The following is a 22,599-nucleotide window of genomic DNA, read 5'->3' as shown; positions in this document are numbered from 1 at the left end:
CTCTCTCTCTCTCTCTCTCTCTCTCTCTCACTCACACACACACACACACATACACACACAGACGTTCTCACACCCCTACACTTATAGAATGTTCTACAAACAGGTGACAATTCCTGAAATAAATGAACCTTCAGACTCTGATTTTTTTATCAGAGATATACATATTCTCTTGTATTACAAATGAGTGAAGTTTTAGGAGACCATTTTGGGAGGGGTGTTAGAAGAAGGCACCACCCCAAAGCTTAGCCTTGACATGGTACAGTGAAATTTTGAACTTTAGACAGCCACATCATTGTACAAATTGATTTCCAGATAAGCAGAAGTATAAATGCTCCCCCAAACCCAGTCTTGTATCTCTGGACAAGGAGGGAAAGAACACATAGAACCATGGCATTTGATGGGACTTGGAAGGTGGACCGCAATGAGAACTATGACAAGTTCATGGAAAAAATGGGTAAGAATTTATTCTTTAGGAACAAATCCCTTCTGGATCCAGAAGGTCAGATAACAGAGGAGAACCTTTCTGGTGATCTCTGGGATGTCTAGCCTCCTTATGCTAATCATTCTTCTAGGTTTTCATGTACTTTCCATTGTTTGCTTCCAAGTCACCTAAGGGTGCTGTCAAATTTTGGTCTTTCTAATTCCCTGCTGATTTCTTCACAGAAGAGTAGATTTTGCTGGCCAGTTATTTATATTCAGACCCCCCACTAGCCCCAACCCTTCCAGACTCCAAGAAAGTGCCAGTGAAAGAAAAGTTAGAAAAGTTACCAACTCTTTAGAAATAACTGTTAGTAGATTCTGATACAAGTTTGAAGAAGAGAATATTGTCAAAAAGAAATCGGGGAGGTAGGAAGATGGGAAGGAAGGAAGGAAGAGAGGAAGGAAGGAAGGAAGGAAAGAAGGAAGGAAGGAAGGAAGGAAGGAAGGAAGGAAGGAAGGAAGGAAGGAAGGAAGGAAGGAAGGAAGGAAGGAAGGAAGGAAATGATGACTGATTTGAAAAGGAAAGGGATCTCAGGGATCATTTCAGCCCATCTATATGGTTTAAAGAAGAGGAAACTGAGATAAGAAGAGGAAAAACTCTCATCTAGTTTCTCACTTAATGGAGTTCTCTCTACAAATTTGTGATTTTGATGACTATCAATTGTTAAGAAAACTAAAATTAGGGAGTGGTGAGGCTCATCAGGGCAGAACTATTACTAGGAACTATTTTCACCTAAGGCAAAAAAAATTGATTTGAATGGAGGAGAACAACTCAGAGGACTAGGATGCATCAGGTGGAAAAAATAAGAATGGTAACATCCAGAGAAACTGGTGCTTGCCCCTCCATTGTTTAAGACCAAAGGTGATCCTTCAGGGAGGGCCATCACAGTTATGCAACCTGGGTTTGGTTGTCCAGGGTCAGATACCAATGATCCATGTGATATCTTCCCCAGATGGCAGCACCCTAGGTCAAAGCCCAGGAGTTCTGTCCTGGTTATATCTCTCATTTCAGGGACAGGAATAACTCAATCCATCTTCCATTAGGAAGAATGAAATGTCTTATCTACTAGTTGGAAGCCTGAAATCAAATCTTCTATGACTGTTTCATTAATATTTATTTATTTATTTTGCTTTTTGCAGAGCAATGGGGTTAAATGACTTCCCAAGGTTATACAGCTAGGCAATTAAGTGTCTGAGGTTAAATTTGAACTCAGGTCCTCCTGATTCCAGGGCTGCTGCTCTATCCAAAGGATCACCTGGTTCCTCCACCCATTAATGGTTTTAAGTGCTAATTACCAGCCTTGCCTCATGAATCATATTCCCACTTATTCTATATGGCAGGCAAACCTGACTTATTTATTCTCTGTGTCCTTTGAACACATCCTGGGATAGCAGATGACTCAGTGCTTATTATACTGGGTCTGGAGCAAAGAAGATATGAGTTCAGGTCTGACCTCAAACATTTATGAACTAGATAACCCTGGGCAAGTCACTTCACCTCTCTACCTAACTCAGTTTCCTCATTTGGAAAATGAAGATAGCAACAGTGTCTACCTCCCAGAGTGGTGAGGATCAAAGGATATATTTGTAAAGGACTCAATTTAAGTGCCCAGTAGGCACTTAAGAAATGTCTTCCTCTTTCCTTGCTATCTGAATTCTGTGTATTTGGGGCCTAGTGGGAATGTCCTTTGGGGAATGTCTCTGGATCTCCTGCCTGCCCTCAGTCTTGCCCCTTCCATCTTTTCTGTAGTTCCCCAAGGAGGTACCATGGAGAGCTACAGTTGGGTGGATGGGGAAACTCCAGGAGGGGAAAAGGAAGGAAAGAAATAATCAATTAAATGTTTCTGAGCCAGATTCTGTGCTGAATGCTATACAGATGTCATAGGAGTCTCCCAATAACCCTGAGAGTGGATTACTATTATTATCTTTGTTTCATAAATGAGGAAACTGAGGCAGACAGGTTTTGAAATTCATCCAGGATCACACAGCTAGTAGGTGTTGGAGATCTGAATTCATGAAGATGAGTGTTCCTGAATCTAGAGCCAGTACCACTTAGCCAGGAACCAGGAGAACAGAAACCCACATCTTAGTCAAATTTTCCACTTCTGCCATTACCATCTAGAGAGCTCCTAAAAGTAGTGGGCACTTTATAATTTCAGCAACTGTGAATTAATTTCACAATGTCAACTGATAATTAACTGGGCACTGAATTTGAAGCCAGAAGATCCAGATTCAAAGCCTGCCTTGAGAACTTCCTAACTGTGAATTTGGACAAATCACTTGACTTTTGTGCACCTCAGTTTCTTTGATGGTAAATTAAGATGAGTGTTTTTGATGACTTCTAAGGTACTTTCTAACTTTAAATGATGATCCCACTTATAGAACAGAGTAGAGGACAGTTTGTTTTTGTTTGTTTGTCCCTTGTTCTGGAGGAGCACCTTGACATCAGGAAGGTGATATCATGGCATGCATGTGAACTGGATTTAAGTGAAGCCGGGCTCTGTAAAGTTACTAGTCTCTCTCCTCTGGAGCCATCTGATTCCAGTGGCAAGAAATAGATCAGGATGACTGGTGATGGCCTGGGAAACAGTGGGAGATCTTGGCCTTCTTAAGTTAAAGTCTTCCTCAGGTCTCAGTTTGACTGGGGCAATACCCATTCAATGACTAAGGTTAGAAAAAGCAACTTGAGTGACCAAGTATCCTTTCCACAGTCACACTTCCTCCCTCTCCATCTCCTTCACTCTCTCTCTCTGTCTCTGTCTCTCTCTGTCTCTGTCTCTGTCTCTCTCTCTTTCTCTCTCCCCCCCCCCACACACACAGTGAGGTACCCTACTCATCTCACAAGGGAAGTCAAACAGAATTCAAATCCAAGGAATTTTAATTTGGAAACTCTCTTGTCTTTGATTTCATAGGCATCAACATGGTCAAAAGGAAGCTGGCAGCCCATGACAACCTGAAGTTAACAATTAAACAAACAGGCAATTCGATGACTATCAATGAATCCAGCACATTCCGAACTATGGATATTGAGTTTCAGTTCGGTGTCGAGTTTTCGTACAGCCTGGCTGATGGAACAGAACTCACTGTAAGCGGTTTGTTCCTCAGCCTCCTCCCCCCACCCCCGTTCTTTCAATACCATATGAAACTAACTTCCACAAACTCTTCTCCCTTCCCTTTAAAACTCTTCACAACTAACCCCACCCTATCTGTCCCTCTCTTTCATTTATTACTCTCACTAATTCTTTTTAAAATTTCACCTTTTTCAATGAACAAGAAATAATTTTGACTCCTTGTATCTTAAGGAAAAAAAGTATCCATGCTATCCCTAATCTCTTTCGATTCTGGGATTCATGGCCATGGTGAACTCTTGGAATTTTATTACTTTTGAAACCCACTGAATTAATATTTTTCTCTCTATCAATGCAATGCATTGAGTGAGTTTGGGCAAGATCCTACCCTCAAACAGCATCCATTCTACTGAGAGGACAAGCAGGAACATTTGATGGGATTCACTCTCTGTTTCAAGGAATCTTTGTTCCTTGTTCCCCTTTCTGTTATTGAATCCATCAAGTAATACCATGGGCTCTCTCTTTGAGGCAGAAGGAATCCTCACTTGGAGGAGAGCCAAATCAAATGTTTCTTTGTAATTAGCAAACAGTTGAAACTCTGGGACTTTATTCTTTACAGCTGATTGTATTTTTTTTTAATCCTAAGAATGGTTAGTTTCCATTTTGAGTTTTCCCTTCTCTTGGAAACATCATCAAACTGTACCCCTTAGAGTTTCCCATTAAAGAAAGCATTGAGATACTTGGAGAAAGCATCAACTTGCATCCTCTCAGGAGTCTTCCAGTCTTCAATTGAACCCTAGGTTTCTCTTTGTGTGGCAGAGTCATCCAGGCTGAGTAGGAAAAGATCATGTCTATGGACACAGAGTGGCTGAGGTGGGATTCAGACTCAGGTCCCCTTATTTGCAGTTCAGTGTTCTTTTCTGGATACCCCACTGTCCATTTCATGGAAGTATACAACAAGAACTGCTTTTATTCTCCAGGAAATTCTAATTGCTATTCCATCATTTTTCTTAGGGAAGGAAAAATAATTATTGTAGCATAGATATGAACATTAACAATGAAAAACTAGCATCAGGAATGATGCTCCATGGCTCTCCCTGGATTAAAATAGAAACTCCTCTGTCTAGTTTCTAAAGCCTTATATACTCTTTTCATCTTCATTATACATTTTTCTCTTTCCCATACTCTGTGATCCAGCCAAACTGGTCTCTCTTCTCCTCACCCTGTACATTCTATTTTCCCATAGGTGTACACCTCTGGTCTGCTCTTTCCCCAAACAGGGAATGAACCAATCCTTATTCCATGGGAATAGGGAAGTGTCAATCAAAATATACATGTGTGTGTACAAATAAACACATGTGTGCATACCTATACATGCATGCTGATATATATAATATGTTTATGCCTATCATTGCAAATGTAAAATTAATAAATACAACTAAATGTGAAGTTAAGAGATGATTCCTTACCTTTGTCTCATAGAACTCTCTCTTCCTTTAGTTGAGTGGTATTGTAAATAAAACACTAGACCTGGATTCAAGAAGATCCAAGTTCAAATTTGGCTTTAGACACTTAACTAGTTATGTGACCCTGGGTCATTCACTTAATCTCTATCAGTTTTCTCTCCTACAAAATAGAAATTATAATAATGGTACCTCCTTCTTAGGGTCATAATGAGGATCAAACTAGATAATATTTTAAGTGCTTTGTAAATCTTGAACCCTATATAAATGATAGTTATTGCCATTAAAGGCATAGCTCAAGCACCATCTTCCTCATGAAGTCTTTCCTGATCCTCCAACAAATAGCACCCTCTCCCAACCACCTTTATCTCTTGGCTTCATATTTTTTATATTTATTAACTTTATATTTGTGCTGATATTATATATATATATATGTGTGTGTGTGTGTGTGTTTATAAATACATATAGATGCCTAAATATGTGTGTATGTATACACATGTGCACAATCATATATATGTCCATGCTTATGCATAGATTATTACCATGGAGGCTCTTTGGAAATAAAGATTGGTTCATTCTTTTTATTTGTATTCCCAGGGCTTAGTGCCTATTAGGCAGTTGAAAAACCCTTGTTGATTCATTGATTGTGCTCATAATGATATTCCATGGGCAGGGAGACAAGCAATTGTCTTAATTTCTGGAATAAGCATGGGATGCAGTTTTCTAAAATGCCCCAAATGCATTTTGTGTTATGTTCAGGGGAACTGGAACATGGAAGGTGACAAGCTTGTTGGCAAGTTCAAACGAAAGGATAATGGCAATGCACTGAACGCTGTCCGAGAAATTGTAGGAGATGAACTAATCCAGGTAAGTTACTTAAAAATCATATGATGGGGTGGCTAGGTGGCGCAGTGGATAGAGCACCGGCCCTGGAGTCAGGAGTACCTGAGTTCAAATCCGGCCTCAGACACTTAATAATTGCCTAGCTGTGTGGCCTTGGGCAAGCCACTTAACCCCATTGCCTTGCAAAAACCTAACAAATAAATAAATAAATAAAAATAAAACCGTTGCCTTGAAAAAAACATTTAGAAAATCGTATGATATCCTAGAGAGAATAAAGAAGTCTTAACAACTGGAAAATCTTAATGTTCATGCCTGCTGAATTGAATTATTCTTTAAGAATACATAGTAATGAAAGTCTTCTCTGATAGCTCATTAGAGTATAATAATCCTGTCCTCTTGAGGGTTCTGGAAGTGATGACTCTACCAATGGTGGAAAACCTTTGCATATGGGGCCTGGCAGTGTCTATCTGCCAATCATTTACTTATCAACCAGCATGACTTAGGGAGGCTCATTTTGGATTAGTTTTTCAGCCATGATGACTCTTCAGGATCCTTAATTAATGGTATTTGTGCTCATCAAAAGCACTCCAAGCAAACTCAGGACACATGAAGTCATCTAGAATTGAAGAGAAATTATGACTTGATATATTGTAAGCTTGAATTAATGCAGAATTCCTGTGGAAACTTTTCATTGCTTGTGTCTGATCTCAAAACACTTATTAACTGTGTGACATTGGCCAAGTCATTTAACTTCTGCCTAATTCAGTTTGATCAAACATGAAATGGGGATCATAACACCAATCTAAGACAATATTTATAAAACATGATTTCCATCCCTTAGTAAGAGTTTAATAAAGGTTTGTTTCTTTTTCCTTTCCTAATTAAGATATTTTGGAGTGGAGGTGTCTTTTGCATACATGGCAAATTAATTAATATCTAAATAAAATGAAAGACTAGAAACCATAAGTCCTTTAAGAAATGAATTTTCTTTTAAAATATTCTTTAAAAAGTTCTTTTCTATGTGAGCCACCACACCAAATGGAAAAAGAGGATTGACTATTAACTGATTTTTTAAAATTATGATCAATATTGATTTTCCCCTCACTTTTTAAAATGCAAAGTTTTACAAGAGTCATTTCCATTGTTCATTTTCAGACCTACACATATGAAGGAGTGGAAGCCAAGAGAATCTTCAAAAGAGCTTGAAAGTCCCCTGGGAAGCGGGACCCAAAGAACTTCTAAAGCAACTGGTTTTCGGTTTTGGTTTTTTTGCCCATCAATTGTGTCCTGACAGTTGGATTTCTTCTCCAGCATTCATTGGCTGACTCTGTTGTGATGTCCAGTCTCACCAGAGTAAAAGAAGCAAAAATCCAAGAGAACTGACTAGGTTTTGCTTACATTCTCCCAGACCTGTGACATTGTCACAGTTTACCAAGTGAATATGTACAAATTTCTTAAGGACAATAAATTTGGCTAAATTCATTCCTTCCTGACTTGGGTCTCATAGAAAAATACATGGGGTGAATGTTCAATAGGTGAACAAATGAAATAGGGGCATTGCTCTTCCCCCTATTAGATACCCACATACCTTCTTCCCCCCAAACTGCTCATTTACCCTCTCCCATCCCCACAACTTTGTTTATTCCATTACTTATAATTACAATATTTTCTCTCACCCCTTCTTTGCCTGTAGAATTCCAACTCCATCATCTACAGGCTAACTCAGACAGCATCTCTTCCATGAACTCAATGAAACTTCCAAAGCTGGAAACATCAATTTCTTAGGATTAATTATCCATGACTGGCATTCTGGGAGGGAACTAGCCAAGCAAAAGAAGGCTGTCAGGGTGCTAAGGACTCCTCTCAGACTTATTAGACAAGCACACATCACCAAAAGCTACACTTGTGGGGAGTGCAGTTCAATGGGATGCAAGGGGTAGCAAAAGGAAGTTTTCTCCTCCTATATGTGAAATCCAGTTGGTCAATCAATAAACGTATATTAACTACCCGGGCACTGTCCTAAGTACTGGGAATATGAGGAACAGTATGTAACCTCAGAATCTCATATTCTAATGGTAAATGCATGAAAATGACATACAAAAGATTAACAGGTTAGACATTCTAGCTTCAAAGGAGAAGTACTATCAGCTGGGGGGAAGGGGGCCTGGAAAAGACCTCCTGCTCAATTGTGAGTTGAGATGATGCTTAAAGGAAAATTAAGAGGCAGAGGTGGGGGGATTGTTTTAGGCACTGACAACAGAACAATGGCATGAGAATGGGAGAGTATCATGCATAAGAAAGAATAAATACACCATTGTATAAACCTTAGGAGTGAAACGAGATCGAAGATTAAAGAGAGTATGGAGCTCTCTGAGAAGATGGAAATGCTAAAATCAAAAGTATATGTATAGGGGGCAGCTAGGTGGCTCAGTAGATAGAGCACTAGTGCTGTAATCAGGAGGACCTGAGTTCAAATTTGACCTCAGAAACTTAATAATTACCTAGCTGTGTGACCTTGGTCAAGTCACTTAACTCCATTGTCTTGCAAAAACAAAAACTTAAAAAATAAAAAAGTATATGTAGAGGGCTTTACCTTGTCAAGAAGGGTGCAAGGCATGGGTGGAGGAAGAGATGGAGGAGATTTTTAAGTGATGTGGGTTGAGTGGAAGAGAAGATGGAACTCTCAATGAGGTGAGCTCCTCAGCTATGGGGGTGAGGGATGGAGAGGATGCTGTAAAAGGTTTGAAGAAGGGGGAAAGTATTCACTGTAGAGAGTAGAATAGCAAATCCATTAGGGAAGAGTAGAATTACTTTGCTCTAGTAACAGATAAGGTGAGATGAGAAAACAAATATTTGTAGTGAAACCAGTTAGAACTCAAAAGCATGGGAACAGGAATGGAGGAGATGAATGGCTGGAGTAATCCAGGATTGGAATATGACAAAGAAGAGCAGCATTAGGACCAGGATGCTTGAGATTCAAGAAAAAGGAGGAGGATATAGCCTGATCAGGAAGGGTGATCTGGGGGAAAAACTGAGAGATGGAGAGGTTGGAGATCATGGTAAACATAACAAACCTGAGTGGGACTGGGTTTTGGGGGTGGGGGTGGACAGAGGGGGAGGGTGCCAAAAGACATAGGATGAATGGAATTATAAATTATTATAACTACCAGATAAAGGAATTATGAAGTTCATGAACATGGAAGCAGAGCACTCAGGAAGACTAAAAAAGAGTTCCAAAAGAGGACTCCAAAACTGAGTGAACAAGGTCACAACTGTAGTTTTGATAGTTCAAACAGAATCCATCCTCCTGACTCCCAGCAGCCAGGCATCTTTAACACAATTGTCACAGGAACCAAGTGCAGATGGCACAATCCATTAAAAGTATCCCAGTGTAGGAAATCAAGGGTCAACTTGTTCCTCCCTCTTAAATGATCAAGAACTCTAGATGTTCATTGAATTCTCTTCTTTCTCTGAGGCATGATTCTCTGCCCTCTATTCCTTTGATATAGGTGAGAACTCCCTTTGCCCTTCAAATCTGCTTTCTTCTTGGCATTTCCTTATAAGTACATCTTTCTGTCTTTCAAAGAATTTCTTCTTATCTGTGATAAAGGAATGTAAAAAAATATTCAAGAGGACTAGTGTTGGGGGGTCGGCCCTGACCGCCTGAGTGGATAGGACCTCCCCGAGAGTGAGGTCAGGCCAATCCAAAGAAGACACGGCTCCTTAAGGGGAGCAGTGGCTTCACCTGGTTGGCCTGTGTCGCTTGCTCCAATCGGGTGGTAGGTTCTGCCCTCGGGGCGGATCGGGGTGGCAGCCCAGAACTAACTCCCTATATTAGCCATCACCCTGAGCTATTCGGGGGATCCCTCTGCACCTAATAAAACATATGCCTCCTGAAGACGTGTCTGCCTGAGTCCCTCCTCGCTGATCCCTGGGGGAGGGAAATACCAGGGACGCCTGAAGCAGTGCCCACTAAGGAGCTCACTCGGGAGTCCGGGGAAGAAGACCCCGGACAGAACTGGCCCCCGAACAGGGACACCCGAAGACCCCGCCGAGTGAGGTAAGCCTGTTTAAGTAAAAACAGAAGAGGCAGACACCCTAGGTCCACGGGACACCTAGAGGGAGTAAACATGGGCAAAGGAATGTCTAAGCATTTACAGCCAGAGGATTCAGGAGTATTAGCATGTCAAGTACATGCACTAGTAAAGACTCATGGCATAAGAGTCCGTATAAAAGAATGTAAGGATTGGGTGGAAAAAATATTGGTTGTCTCTCCTTGGGTCTCCCACACCGGCATTGACCCTCAGAAATGGAGAGTGGTAGGAACTCAAATGGACTCTCATAACACAGAAAAACCTGGCTTTCTATCGGACACGGACTTTGTGATTTACTCCGTGGTGGCTGCGGCTCTTGACCCGCAGCCCCCACTGGGAGCCGTGCCCGGAGAAACACAAACAGGGCCCTCGTTACTAGGGGAAACTGAATGGCCCCCGCCCCCAGATGAGGGGCTTGACGACCTGAGGGAACCAGCCCCCAAATACCCTTGGGAAGAACTGGCTGCCGCGAGTCGATCGCCTGCCCCGGTAAAAAGTGATAGTAAGATTTTAGAACAAAAGGGCAAACATACAGAATGGCAAGGGATCTGCGGACAGGGTGCAGATGGCTGGAGCCACGCGCTGATAACAGGAAAGGAAGGGTCTGGGGCGACCGTCCCCAGCCAGGCACCCCGCCGGACTCGTTTACAGCAGGCCATTCATAAGGCTTTGGAGGATGGGGAGGAAGTAGAGGAAGAAGACCTAGACTATCTTACTTCCTCAGCAGCTGCTTACCCAGTGTTTGTGCAAAAAGAAAACGGCCAACAGGTTAGAGTTCGCCGCCCAATACCGTACAAATTTATCAAAGATCTCAGAGAGGCAGTCCATAATTATGGGCCAGGATCTGCCTATGTAAAACGGCTCATAAGTTCTAACATTCAGACCGCCGCCTGGCTCCCCACAGATTGGGACGAAACTTTACAGGCAGTATTGGAGTCATCACATTACACCGCCTGGGCTGCCTACTGGCGGAGAGAGGCCAGGCTACAGGCTGAGATCATAGACCCAAATAACTCTGACTTAATCACTAACCAACTCACTGGAGGTGGCCAATTTAACACTGTGGACGCTCAATTACAACTTTCTGAATCCATTGTCAGGGCAGTGCAGATAGCAGGACTAAACGCCTTGAACAAATTGGCTCGAGCAGCTGCGACTCCCCTGCAACAGCTGAAACAAAGAACTAGGGAGTCTGCTGTAGATTTTACCAGCAGAGTGCAGACCACCGTGGAAGGGAAATTTGGGACAGGGAATGCAGCACAACCATTAATCATTCAGTTAATAAAGGGAGGACTAACTCATTCAAAGGGCTTGCTAGCTACTCTGCCTGCTGACCCCTCCTTAGAGGAGATAATTGATAAGGCCCTAGACGAGGAACCCCCCCCCACCCTCTCCAAACCTCTATTAATCTCCTCGCTAATGCTTTACAAACCACAAACTTAGTGCCTAGATCAAAGGGTAAAGGAAATTGTTTCCGTTGCGGGAAGGCCGGTCACTTTCAAGCTAAGTGCCGTAACTCCCAGAAGAGTGCAATGAAGTGCTTTGTCTGTGGTAAACCTGGTCATATAGCAAAGCATTGTAGACAGAAAAATAAGAACCAGAAGTATAGCAATGATGGGCCGCAGGGAAACGGGAAGAGGGGTCGAGAAGCCGAGGGCCCGACCCCAGGGCTGATCTATTAAATCCCTCGGTTACTATTCCCCTCTCAGAGAGCACAGAATTGAGCCCATGGACTACGACTACTGTTAAAGCCTCCCCTAGGGACTTCCACCGTTTAGTGATTGGAACTGCTCTCGCTCCCCAGGTCATTGTCCACACACAGCTCCTAAGCCCAGGCCAGACTTCTATAACTGTTACAAATCCCCATTTCCCTCCCCTGGATAGATAAGGATTGGAGAGAGTGTACCAATGAGGACACATTTGTGGCCTGGACACAGGCTATATCAGCCCACCGTCCCACTTTACCACTTATAGTGGAGGGAAGAGAGATTGTAGGTTTAATTGATACAGGTGCTGATGTCTCGGTCATATCCACAAAAGATTGGCAGCCCTGTTGGGAACTTTCAAAGACTCCCCAAGACATCACGGGAGTTTCAGGAGGTACTTTGGCGAAAAGGTCCCTAAGATTTCTAAAATGGAAAAGTGATGATATGGCAGGGATTTTCCGCCCTTTGGTGCTTACTATTCCTATGTCCCTATGGGGGAGGGATGTTTTGCAAACCTTGGGCTTGTCTCTAACTACAGACACAGCTTTAAACCACTAGGGGTCACTGGAGGGCCGCAACCCATACCACTGACGTGGAGATCCGACAAACCGGTTTGGGTAGATCAGTGGCCCCTCACCAAAGAGAAATTACAGGCCCTTGCTAACATAGTACAAGGACTTTTATCGGCTGGACAAGTAGAGCCATCCACCAGCCCATGGAATTCCCCAGTTTTTGTAATCAAAAAGAAAAGTGGGAAATGGAGAATGTTAGTAGATCTAAGAAAGGTTAATGCCACCTTACAACCTATGGGTACCACCCAGCCTGGGTTACCTTCTCCAGTTGCCATTCCAAAGGCTTGGCCCATAACTGTTATAGATATAAAGGATTGTTTTTATAGTATACCCCTTAACCCTGTTGATAGGCAACGCTTCGCCTTTAGTGTACCTGCTGTAAATTATCAAGAACCTGCTCAGCGTTTTCAGTTTAAAGTCCTTCCCCAAGGCATGGCAAACAGTCCCACTCTATGTCAGGTCTATGTTGCACAGATTCTGATGCCCATTAGGCGAGAACACTCGGGAGCCATTATTATTCATTATATGGATGACATATTAATTTCTGCATCCCACCGGACTGTTGTCTCGCTTATTTTACAAAAGATTACCTCAGCCCTAGCAGCATATGGATTACAGGTTGCCCCTGAAAAGATACAAACAGAACCTCCTTACACATATTTAGGACATCAGGTATACAAGGATTTAGTGAAGAAATATCCTAAGATTGATACAGCTCAAGTTTCTACATTAAATGACTTTCAGAAATTAATTGGTTCAATCCAATGGCTAAGGAATGTAGTTCCTATTTCCAATGATATGATGTATCCATTGTATGATATCTTAAAAGGCTCATCTGATTTGAACTCGCCCCGTACATGGACCCCTGCAGCCATGGAAGCTGTTACCCAGATACAGGACTTGGCATCCACATCAACTGTTGCCCGATTAGATCCAACCGCTCCGGTTTATGTAACCTTGGTGTGTCATCCTTCATTGGGTAAGGCCGGAGTAGTGTTCCAAGTTACAGGTCCTTTACAATGGGTACATTCATCTAAATCCATGAGGTCTATACCCTCCAAGTTTGAAGTGGATGCACAACTCCTTTTGAAAGCAGCTGAAGCTGCAATCACTATTTTTGGCACCATTCCTATGTTACTGCTCCAGGAGGACCCTGCAATACTTACTCATTTAGCACAGAACTCTGAGGAGTGGGCCATGTTATTGTCTACTTATCCCACTTCTCAGGGTCATCCACCTCCCTCATTACGAGGATGGTTGCAACTCCCTTTGAAGTATCCCTCCAACCCAGTAGTTCCTCAACCAGTACAGGGAGTCAATGTTTTTACCGATGCTACCAAACACCATAGAGCATCTATTTATATTCCAGACAGGAAGATATTGAAGGTGTTACAAACCCCATATACCTCAGCTCAAAAGAATGAATTGCAGGCCATTGTGATAGCCTTAGAACTGTGTGCTTATGAGCCTTTTAACTTAATCACTGATAGCTATTACTGCTTTGTCTTATTGCAACAGCTAGCTCTAGCAGATCTTTCTTTGTCCAACTCTGCAGTCATAGATCTTTTACACCAAGCACAACGGTCTCTCCTACACCGCTCTGACCCCCTCTATGTCTTACATGTCAGATCTCATGTGTCCACTTCTGGCCCAATCTACTCAGGGAATGCCATAGCTGACTCGGCTCTCCTTGACCCTGATATCAAAAGTGAGATAGTCATGTATGCAGACCCTTCTATTGTTCATGACACATTTCATCTCCCGGCAAAAACACTTGCACGGCTTTATGGTCTTCCTAAGGAAGAGGCACGTCGCATTGTCCCACAATGCAGGCATTGTGTCCCTTTCCGCCCTGCCCCGCTTGTACGTGCCACCAACCCCCGGGGCCTGGCCCCTAATGACATTTGGCAGATGGATGTCACCCACTTTCAGGCCAGCCTGATTCATGTCACTGTGGACACTTTTTCTAACTTTATTATGGCCACTCTGCAGCCTGGTGAGGCTGTATGCCATGTGATTGCTCATTGTCTTCACTGCTTTGCCACCCACGGGATACCCCGGTTGTTAAAAACCGACAACGGCCCGGCCTATACCTCCTCTGCTTTTGCTCACTTCTGCCACCAATTCGGTGTCACTCATGTTACCGGTATCCCTTACAACCCCACCGGTCAAGCCATCGTGGAGCGTGCCAATCAATCCTTGAAGTGCACTCTCATTAAACAAAAAGGGGGAGTGCGTGGTAGGCTCACTGCAGCCCAGGTAGCAACAGCAGTATTCACTAGGAATTATTTGATTGATAATGAACAAGGCATCACCCCTGCCATGAAACAGATGCTGTCAACATCAACACAGACACAAAAACATGAACAACAAACACAAAAACATGATAAAAAAGCACACTCGCAAAGTCCGACCACAGTTTGGTGGAGAGATGAGGAGGGTCGTTGGCACAGCCCTGCACAGGTTAGGGTGTGGGGAAAGGGATTCTTATGTCTCCAAACAGGTGAGGGAACACGCTGGGTGCCCGTCAAATGGACCAGGGCCTGTGAAGAGACGAAGGAAAAGATATCGGAGCATACCTACGGTACCCTGCTCCACGGGCATCCCAAGACTAGGCCCGCTTGGGCTACCTAACAACACTGAGTTATGGTTTTGGGATGGACAGCAGAACCACACCACGTACACCATGAGACCCTCTCCCACTCCTGTTGCCTTACCGTATGGACAGATGCATCCCGACCTCTGGAAAATAGGAGCGGCCTTAGGGGGTGTGAACGCCTTTTTTCGCCTGTGGCCATGCCCTCGTAATGACACTGCCTGCCATGACTTTTCATTCCAACAATGGTATAATGTGTTTAAGACTCTTAACAGCTCTTGCCATCAAACCAAGGACGGCACGGACCGCTTGTGCTACCGGCTGAGCGCCACCGCGCACACCCCTCCGGACACTCTCTTCCTTCTTTGTCCCCCTGCTGACCTGACTATTCAACAAAAAGGGGAATCCGCTGGTTTACCCCTTTTTAACATCACTTGTACTGACCCGATTTTTACAAATGTTTTACGGTATAATCATACTGGGTATGCTGTGTTCCTAGCTGTATCCCCTCCCTACCAACTCCTACCTGTCAAAGCAGAAGATTTTGCGTTGTTCCCCGCTGATTCTTTGGTGAAAAAATTGTACCGTGCAGTGTCGGGGGGAAAGTTGTTACGTACCAGGAGGGATGGGATCGGGGATGTTTTGAGTTTGGTGAACTTGGCTGTTGAGATGTATGAGGAATGGCAGATCCAGGAATTAGAGAGTGAGGTGACTATGTTAGCTTCTACTATCCAAACATTCATGACAAACCAGGTCTCCCTCTGGCATTACCAGCAACATGTTGACTCCCTTCTACAGAAGCAAATAGGAGCATTGGAAACAACAGTCCTCTGGTTAGGGGATAGACTGGCCCTTATGGCAGGGTACATGAAACTTCAATGCCATTATAAGTATCAGCCTCTCTGTGTGCTTAATTTGCCTGTAAATATGTCACAGTTCCCATCGGACTGGGGTAGAGTTAAACAGGCGTTACAGGGGGCGATGTTAGCATACAACACCTCCAATGACATCCGCCAATTAGATATGCTGATAGCCCAGATCAACAACATTTCCTCCCATTTCAGAGCTGAGTGGGATGATCAAGAAGACTCCTTTCTAAAATGGTTTACGGGTGCCCTCCACCTGAGATGGTTGTTTTCCTTCTTGCCGGCTGTAGGAATGTTTATTATGATTTGTCTTTTTTTCCCATGTATCCTGAAACTATTGTTCTTCATCTTTTCTCGTTCTCTGGAGGCATTGAAAGCGGACCTCCTAGGCCCACGCCATCGCCGGGCTCGGGCAGCCCCTGTGTGATTACGGACCGAGCCGAGCCAGGGTGCTCTGCCCCCCCCCCCATAAGCAGGTGGGGCGCTAATTGTGTTAAACAAAAAGGGGGAGTTGTTGGGGGGTTGGCCCTGACCGCCTGAGTGGATAGGACCTCCCCGAGAGTGAGGTCAGGCCAATCCAAAGAAGACACGGCTCCTTAAGGGGAGCAGTGGCTTCGCCTGGTTGGCCTGTGTTGCTTGCTCCAATCGGGTGGTAGGTTCTGCCCTCGGGGCGGATCGGGGTGGCAGCCCAGAACTAACTCCCTATATTAGCCATCACCCTGAGCTATTCGGGGGATCCCTCTGCACCTAATAAAACATATGCCTCCTGAAGACGTGTCTGCCTGAGTCCCTCCTCGCTGATCCCCGGGGGAGGGAAATACCAGGGACGCCTGAAGCAGTGCCCACTGAGGAGCTCACTCGGGAGTCCGGGGAAGAAGACCCCGGACAGACTAGCACCTCTAGCTTGAAGTATTGCTAAACCTGTTTCCTGACTTTTCATGACTGTCCATCTTCCTTTGGTGTTTTTATTCAACTTTCACCTACATCTCCAAGAAGCTATAGCATGTTCAGTGTCCACACCCTGGTAAATGGTCTCAGTAGATGGATTTATACCAGGATGAGGGTAACTGATGGGTTGCAAATCTGATTAAGGGGTTACGTATCCCAAACATGATGACTTTCCCCAGTGGAATGGGCAAATGAGAACAATTTATTCCATCAGCCATGAAGACAGGCACTATGGAGTTTGATCAGATATCAAAGATGTCAAGGTCATCTATTGCATCTTGGACTATTGCCAGTCATCTCAACTTTTGTTCTATCATTGGATTTTGATGATTCTGTAAGAGAAACTAAGGCTGACGACTTTGTGAAATTTTGTATCAATTAAAGTCTAGTTTACACACAAGTCAAGATGTCTCTGCTTGATGTCATTGTTTCTCTTCAAAAATGAAGAAGAAAAAATAATCTAGAGAATAGAGGCTATCTTCCAGCCCTTCTTCAACTCTAGGAGAAAACTATTTTGCACATGTGACTCTCTTAAGGTAGCCAAATGCCTCTTCAAAATGAGACAGATCAACTTTATGCTACTGTCATAAGTTTGTCACCCTAAAAATACCATACTGATATTCTGTGCAGGCTGTACTATAACACTGTGATGTTACATTTAAGGGGCCAAGTTCTTGTATTCAGACCAACACTAGAAGTTCTGTTTCCTACATGATCAGGTCACTGGGTTAAGATGTTTCTAGAAGAGGCAATGAGAAGGATGTTTTTGCTCAATATTTTTCTCACTATAATCAACATAATTCACTGGATGTCTTGGCCTTCTTCAATTACAAAGAACAGCAATCAATCAATCAAGGTAAGTGTCATTCAGTTATGGTGGGATCACACCCAAAACATATTAAAATATTCCCTTTTTTATAGAGCCTTACATAGTAGCTAAAACTTAGATGTTCTTGGCCAAGGACTTTAATGGCCAAAGATTTTTAGACAGTACAAGAGGAAGAGAAATGGATTTGAGGTGAAAAGACTTTTCACTGAAACTGACCAATAGGGAAAAGACCACAGTAGATTAGGAAAGAGATAATAATGAGGGACACCGGTTGATTTGCCAATGAGCACACTAGGACAATTCACTGCACCTAGAATGAAGTGGGATCAGACCTGGGTGCAGAGATGACTGCCACCTGGTAGCTCTATTGGCTACCACCCCACTCAGGATCAGTAGTATTAACATTAATTGTGAGTAAATACAGAATGATCCAAATAAGCCCATGGGTGCTGTTTGATTCTGATTCTAAAAGTAGAGTGCTAGATTCTAAGTCAAAGAGGACTCAACAAATCATACCTTCTGAACCTGCAGACCCTCCAGAGTCAAACCACACACTCTTGAAACTGCTAATGAGAAATAAACTGATAGAACCAAACTTGGATCAGGAACTTGCAGGCCACCATGAACAGACCTCCTCCCAGACTAGAGCATTCAGGAAGCAATGACAGCTTGCATTCTCCCAGTCAAAGCTATGAAAACAGCAGAAATCTGGGTGAAAGGGAACAGAAGTTCAGGCTAGGAATACTTTTCAGAAGGGCACAGAATAGAAAGCACCTAGTTGGCATAGTGGATAGAGTTCGAGCCCTGGAGACCTGAGTTCAAATCTGACCTCAGACACTTAATAATTACCTAGATGTGTGACCTTGGGTAAAATCACTTACCACTATTGCCTTAAATAAAATTAAGAAAAAAGAAGTGTACAGAGTCTAGCATAAGCATAAAGTTCAAAGTCAAGAAGCACATTGGAAGAATGAGCAAAGAAAAGACCAGAAAGAGCTATTCTGACAAGAAGGAAGCTAAGAACACAAACACAGAAGAGAATGATTGAAAACATCTATAAGCAAAAAAAAGAAAGAAAGAAAACATCTATAAGCAAACTCAGAAAGGAAAATGCAATTTGATGATGCCTTGGTAGGTAAATGAACTGAATTTGAATGAGGGGCTGCTGTGCTAAGTCACCAGCCTCACTTTTTCCTCCATAGGCATCTGCTTCTAGTGGTCAGATGTGAATCAGGAAAACTGGAAATGACCCTGGATTTGAGACAATCAAGGTTAGGAGATTTGTCCTGGGTCACACAACTGAGGCTGAATTCGAACTTAGGCCTTCCTGACTATGGAACTGCTGCTCTCTCCACTGTACCACCTAGCTGCCCTATATGGAAAGTAAAGAAGGTGGTAACTGAATGGAATTTAAATTCCCAGATAATGGTTTACAATATGGAGTATAACTCACAGAGACTAGTAAATCTTCAAAATCTAAAGACTTTTAAACAAAAAAAGGATAAAGAAGGAGAAGACTGTCTATGTATATCCCCAAAGAAATAAGTAGCAGTCTCAAACAAGGAAGAGGATGCCAGATGAAATACACCAAAATTTACATGAGATAAAACTCAAGAAAGAAGCAAATAGGAAAAGCCATGACTCCAAGAATTATTACACAAATGGCCAAAATTCAGCCAACTCAATGGAGGAACTGGATAATCTAATTCAAAGAGGCAAAGGTGACCACTTGATATTGAAACTTGATGGGATACAACCTATAACTGGACAATGACTCTGGATGAGGATGGCTTATCAAAATTAACAGGATTATCAACAAGGTAGAAATAGGGTAGTGAAGTATATTAAGAAATTTATTCATTTGTAGAAGTTTATCACATATGTAATCAAATGAAGAAATCCAGATTCTATAGGGAATAATTCTATTGGAGAGTATTTGAGTAAAGGCCAAAAAAGGGAAAAATTTTACTAATTTTTCAACTTTAGGCCAATTAAACATAAAATAGAAATAAATGAGAAGTTTGGGAAACAGGTCATAAGAGAAAAGGAACAGAGTAGCAAGGAAGATGAGATGAAGTAGTATTAAAAGACTTTCATTACCAACTATCTGTATCTGTTCTCTCTCTGTCTCTCCCTTTCCTCCAAAGCCTCTAAGCAAAGCAGCTAATAATTTGCTAATTCCTTAGTGATTATATCCTGATTGAAAACACAGAGGAGCCAATAATTGAAATCCTGATCTCCTGGAATGGAAGCTCTCAAGTGAGATAATATATGTAAAATATTTTGCAAAACTTTAACACACTTTATAGGAATAACTGTAATTGTTATTGGTATTATTAGGAGTAATATTAATAGCTAATTATCTGGGCATAGCATAACATGAATCCTACATTTAGAAGAGTAGATTTCAATGGATTCAGGGAAAATATGGATAGAATTCTTTGGTCTAAAATACTTCTGGGAAAGTTCATACAGAAGTAAGAGTAGATGCTCAAGAAGAGGAGAAATGAAATTTATCTCAAGAGACTAATTTGGATTCACAACAAAGCTAGACTTTCAAAAGAAATGTACAAAAGGTAGAAGAGAGGGCAGGGCAGGTAATCAGAGTTGAATATAAACACAGTGGTGTCCTGTCAAAATAGAGGCAAGAAAGCTAAAGCTCAAAATGCCTGGAGACTGGTGAGAGAAGTAAAGGACAACAAAAGGGGCTTTTAAAAGTTATATTAGGAGAAAAAAGAGGGTCACAGAACTTGGACTCAGGGTAGATGGCAAAATTATAACTAAAACAGAGAAGGCAGAACAACTCTATTCTGAATTTCCTTCTCTTTTCTCTGCCTGAGAAAATGGTGAGACAAAAATAATTAACAATAAAAGTAAAGAGATAAGAAAGAACTTAGCCACTCTTGCCAAATTCAGTTCAACAAGAACAGATGAAAGAACAGGTGGCTATAATTGCAGAGACAATGAGATAATGTCTCAATCTCACTTTCTGTGACAATGAGAGTTGCTGTTGACAATATTTCAGAAATCATGAAAAATGGGAATAACTATTTCAATTAAGTGTCAGTGAGATTGAATTGATTCCTGGGGAAAATTCCCAAAAGGTTTGCTCTAGAAATGGTTGGTGAGAACTTTAAAAGGAAAACAGTGATTAAAAAAGTCAGACTGGCTTCAAAAAACACATACCAAGCCAGGCTAACCTCTTTTCCTTTTTTGATAGGATTAGTAAGCTAGTGCTTTAATGGAAATGTTATAGATAGAATTGATCTGGAGAAGCCATTCTGAATCTTTGTGTCTAGACTCCTTTGTCCAAGCCTGGTGAAACTAATTGATATGTCCTCAGAATAATATCTTTAATTGCATTAAAAATAGGATTACAAAGGTAACCAATAATTCTGAAATAGAGTGGGGGAAAAAAATCTTCAAGAATATCAGGTTAAAAGTCCCTCACCACAATTTTAGCAAAATATCTCCTTTTGACAAAGTATCTCCCATTTTTTTTGTGGAGAATATGGAGAGATACAAATTAAATGATAGTGAAATCAGATGGATTCAGACCCAATTGGAAAGCTGGACTCAAAGAGTAATTGTTAATTAGGTAGGTTAGGTAATAGAGGAAGTTTCCAGTGCAGTGCCTCAGGAATCTGGTCTTGATCTGGGCTGCTTAACAATATTGGTAGTGATTTGTACAAATGATTGGCATAGATTGTGTACAATTCAAACTCTTGGCTGACAAAACATTGGATGACAAGATCTATTAGCATGTTGACAGGCTAGAGCATTGTTCTGAATCTAATAAGTTAAAAATTCAATCCATGTTAAAGTCTTACGCTTGTTTACCAAGAGGTCATTTCAACAATACTAAGATAAAGGAAGCACATACAGACAGCAGAATAAGTAGATAGATAGAAAAAAATAGAGAATAATGAGGAAAAGATCTGAGAATCTAATTGGAATTTAAACTCTGTACATTTTTAATAAGTCAGTAGTATGATGTGGAGATAAAAAAAAAAGCTTATGAAAACTGATTGTATTAAGAGGGGCAGAGCTTCTAGAAGTGGGGAGTTGATAATGCCACTGTACTCTACCCTGGTCAGACTTCCTCTGAAGCATTATGGTCCATTCAACATGCTTCAGTGTAGGAACATTAAGATATTGATTTAAGTCCAGGATGTCCTTGAGTTTCTGACATCTGAGGATCCATAGAACAAAAGGAGTATATTTAGGGTAAAGAAGAGAAGCCTTGGGCTATAACATAATTGTCTGAAAATATTTTAAAGACTGGCACATAGAGGAGGGTTAGATTTTCTTTGCTTGACTCCAATGGATAGAACTAGGAGCAGTGAATTAAAATGGCCAGTTTAAGTTTGATATCCCCATAGTGACAGTTATCCCAAAGTGTCATGGGCTACCTAGAGAGGCAGTGGCTTCTCCCCTACCAGAGGTCTTCAAACACTGACTGGAGGATCAGTTGTCCAATATGTTGGATCTTAGCAATTCCTTATTGTATAGGTTTGACACGTGTCTGATGAATCTCTTTTCAAATTCTGAGATTCATTCTAGCACTATGCCTGAGACATAGTATCCATTTATTGAATATTGACTGAAATGAAAGAAATTGAGTTGTAAACCTTCAGAATCTTTTCCCTTTTCTCCTAGTAGTTCTGATCTAGGATGACTTAAACTACAACAGGTTTTGGTGGGATATAGGCAAAGTTATACTGAGCCAAACAAACAACAATACAACAAATCAAACTGTTATCAGTAGTGATTTGTTGATGTGCACACTGTAAATGTTCAACCTAAAAAATTAATCCGTTGGCTACTGTGGGGTTATTAAATTGATTCCAGCATATTCCCTGAGTTTTCTCTTTGTGGATGGGGGGGCAACATCTTAATCATCTTTCTAATAAAAAATTGCTATTGGCCTTTGAATTTCATTTCCTACTTTCCTTATATGCCTGACCAAATCTTCTCTAAATTTGGAGCCAGAACACTCAAAAAAACGTTCAAAGGTCAGGTCAAGAACTTTTTAACTTGAGTCACCTTGAACAAGCAACTTACCCTCTTTTGGTCTCCATTTCTCTAGAGGATGGGATTATATGGTCTCTGAGGTCCCTTCACAATTCTGCCT

The 22,599-nt window shown here is 41.9% G+C and overlaps 1 protein-coding gene across 1 annotated transcript; it reads left to right on the top strand.

The window, feature by feature from the left end:
• Window positions 1-387: 387 nt before the first annotated feature.
• Window positions 388-7,294, top strand: FABP2 (fatty acid binding protein 2). The gene is made up of 4 exons (XM_074227363.1): window positions 388-454; window positions 3,393-3,565; window positions 5,771-5,878; window positions 7,010-7,294. Exons 1-4 carry the CDS (start codon window positions 388-390, stop codon window positions 7,058-7,060), a joined length of 399 nt encoding a protein of 132 aa, XP_074083464.1. The 3' UTR covers window positions 7,061-7,294.
• The last annotated feature ends 15,305 nt before the right edge of the window (window positions 7,295-22,599 follow it).

Source organism: Macrotis lagotis, chromosome 3, assembly GCF_037893015.1.
Source record: "Macrotis lagotis isolate mMagLag1 chromosome 3, bilby.v1.9.chrom.fasta, whole genome shotgun sequence".
Taxonomy (NCBI): domain Eukaryota; kingdom Metazoa; phylum Chordata; class Mammalia; order Peramelemorphia; family Peramelidae; genus Macrotis; species Macrotis lagotis.
This window is presented reverse-complemented; position numbering and strand designations above follow the sequence as displayed.

What these genes read in the sequence shown, in the direction of transcription:
- FABP2 (XM_074227363.1), top strand. Translation starts at nt 388, where the DNA reads ATGGCATTTGATGGGACTTGGAAGGTGGACCGCAATGAGAACTATGAC. An exon ending in CTGATGGAACAGAACTCACT is followed by an intron (nt 3,566 to 5,770) that starts GTAAGCGGTTTG and finishes TGTTATGTTCAG; the next exon opens with GGGAACTGGAACATGGAAGG. An exon ending in TAGGAGATGAACTAATCCAG is followed by an intron (nt 5,879 to 7,009) that starts GTAAGTTACTTA and finishes GTTCATTTTCAG; the next exon opens with ACCTACACATATGAAGGAGT.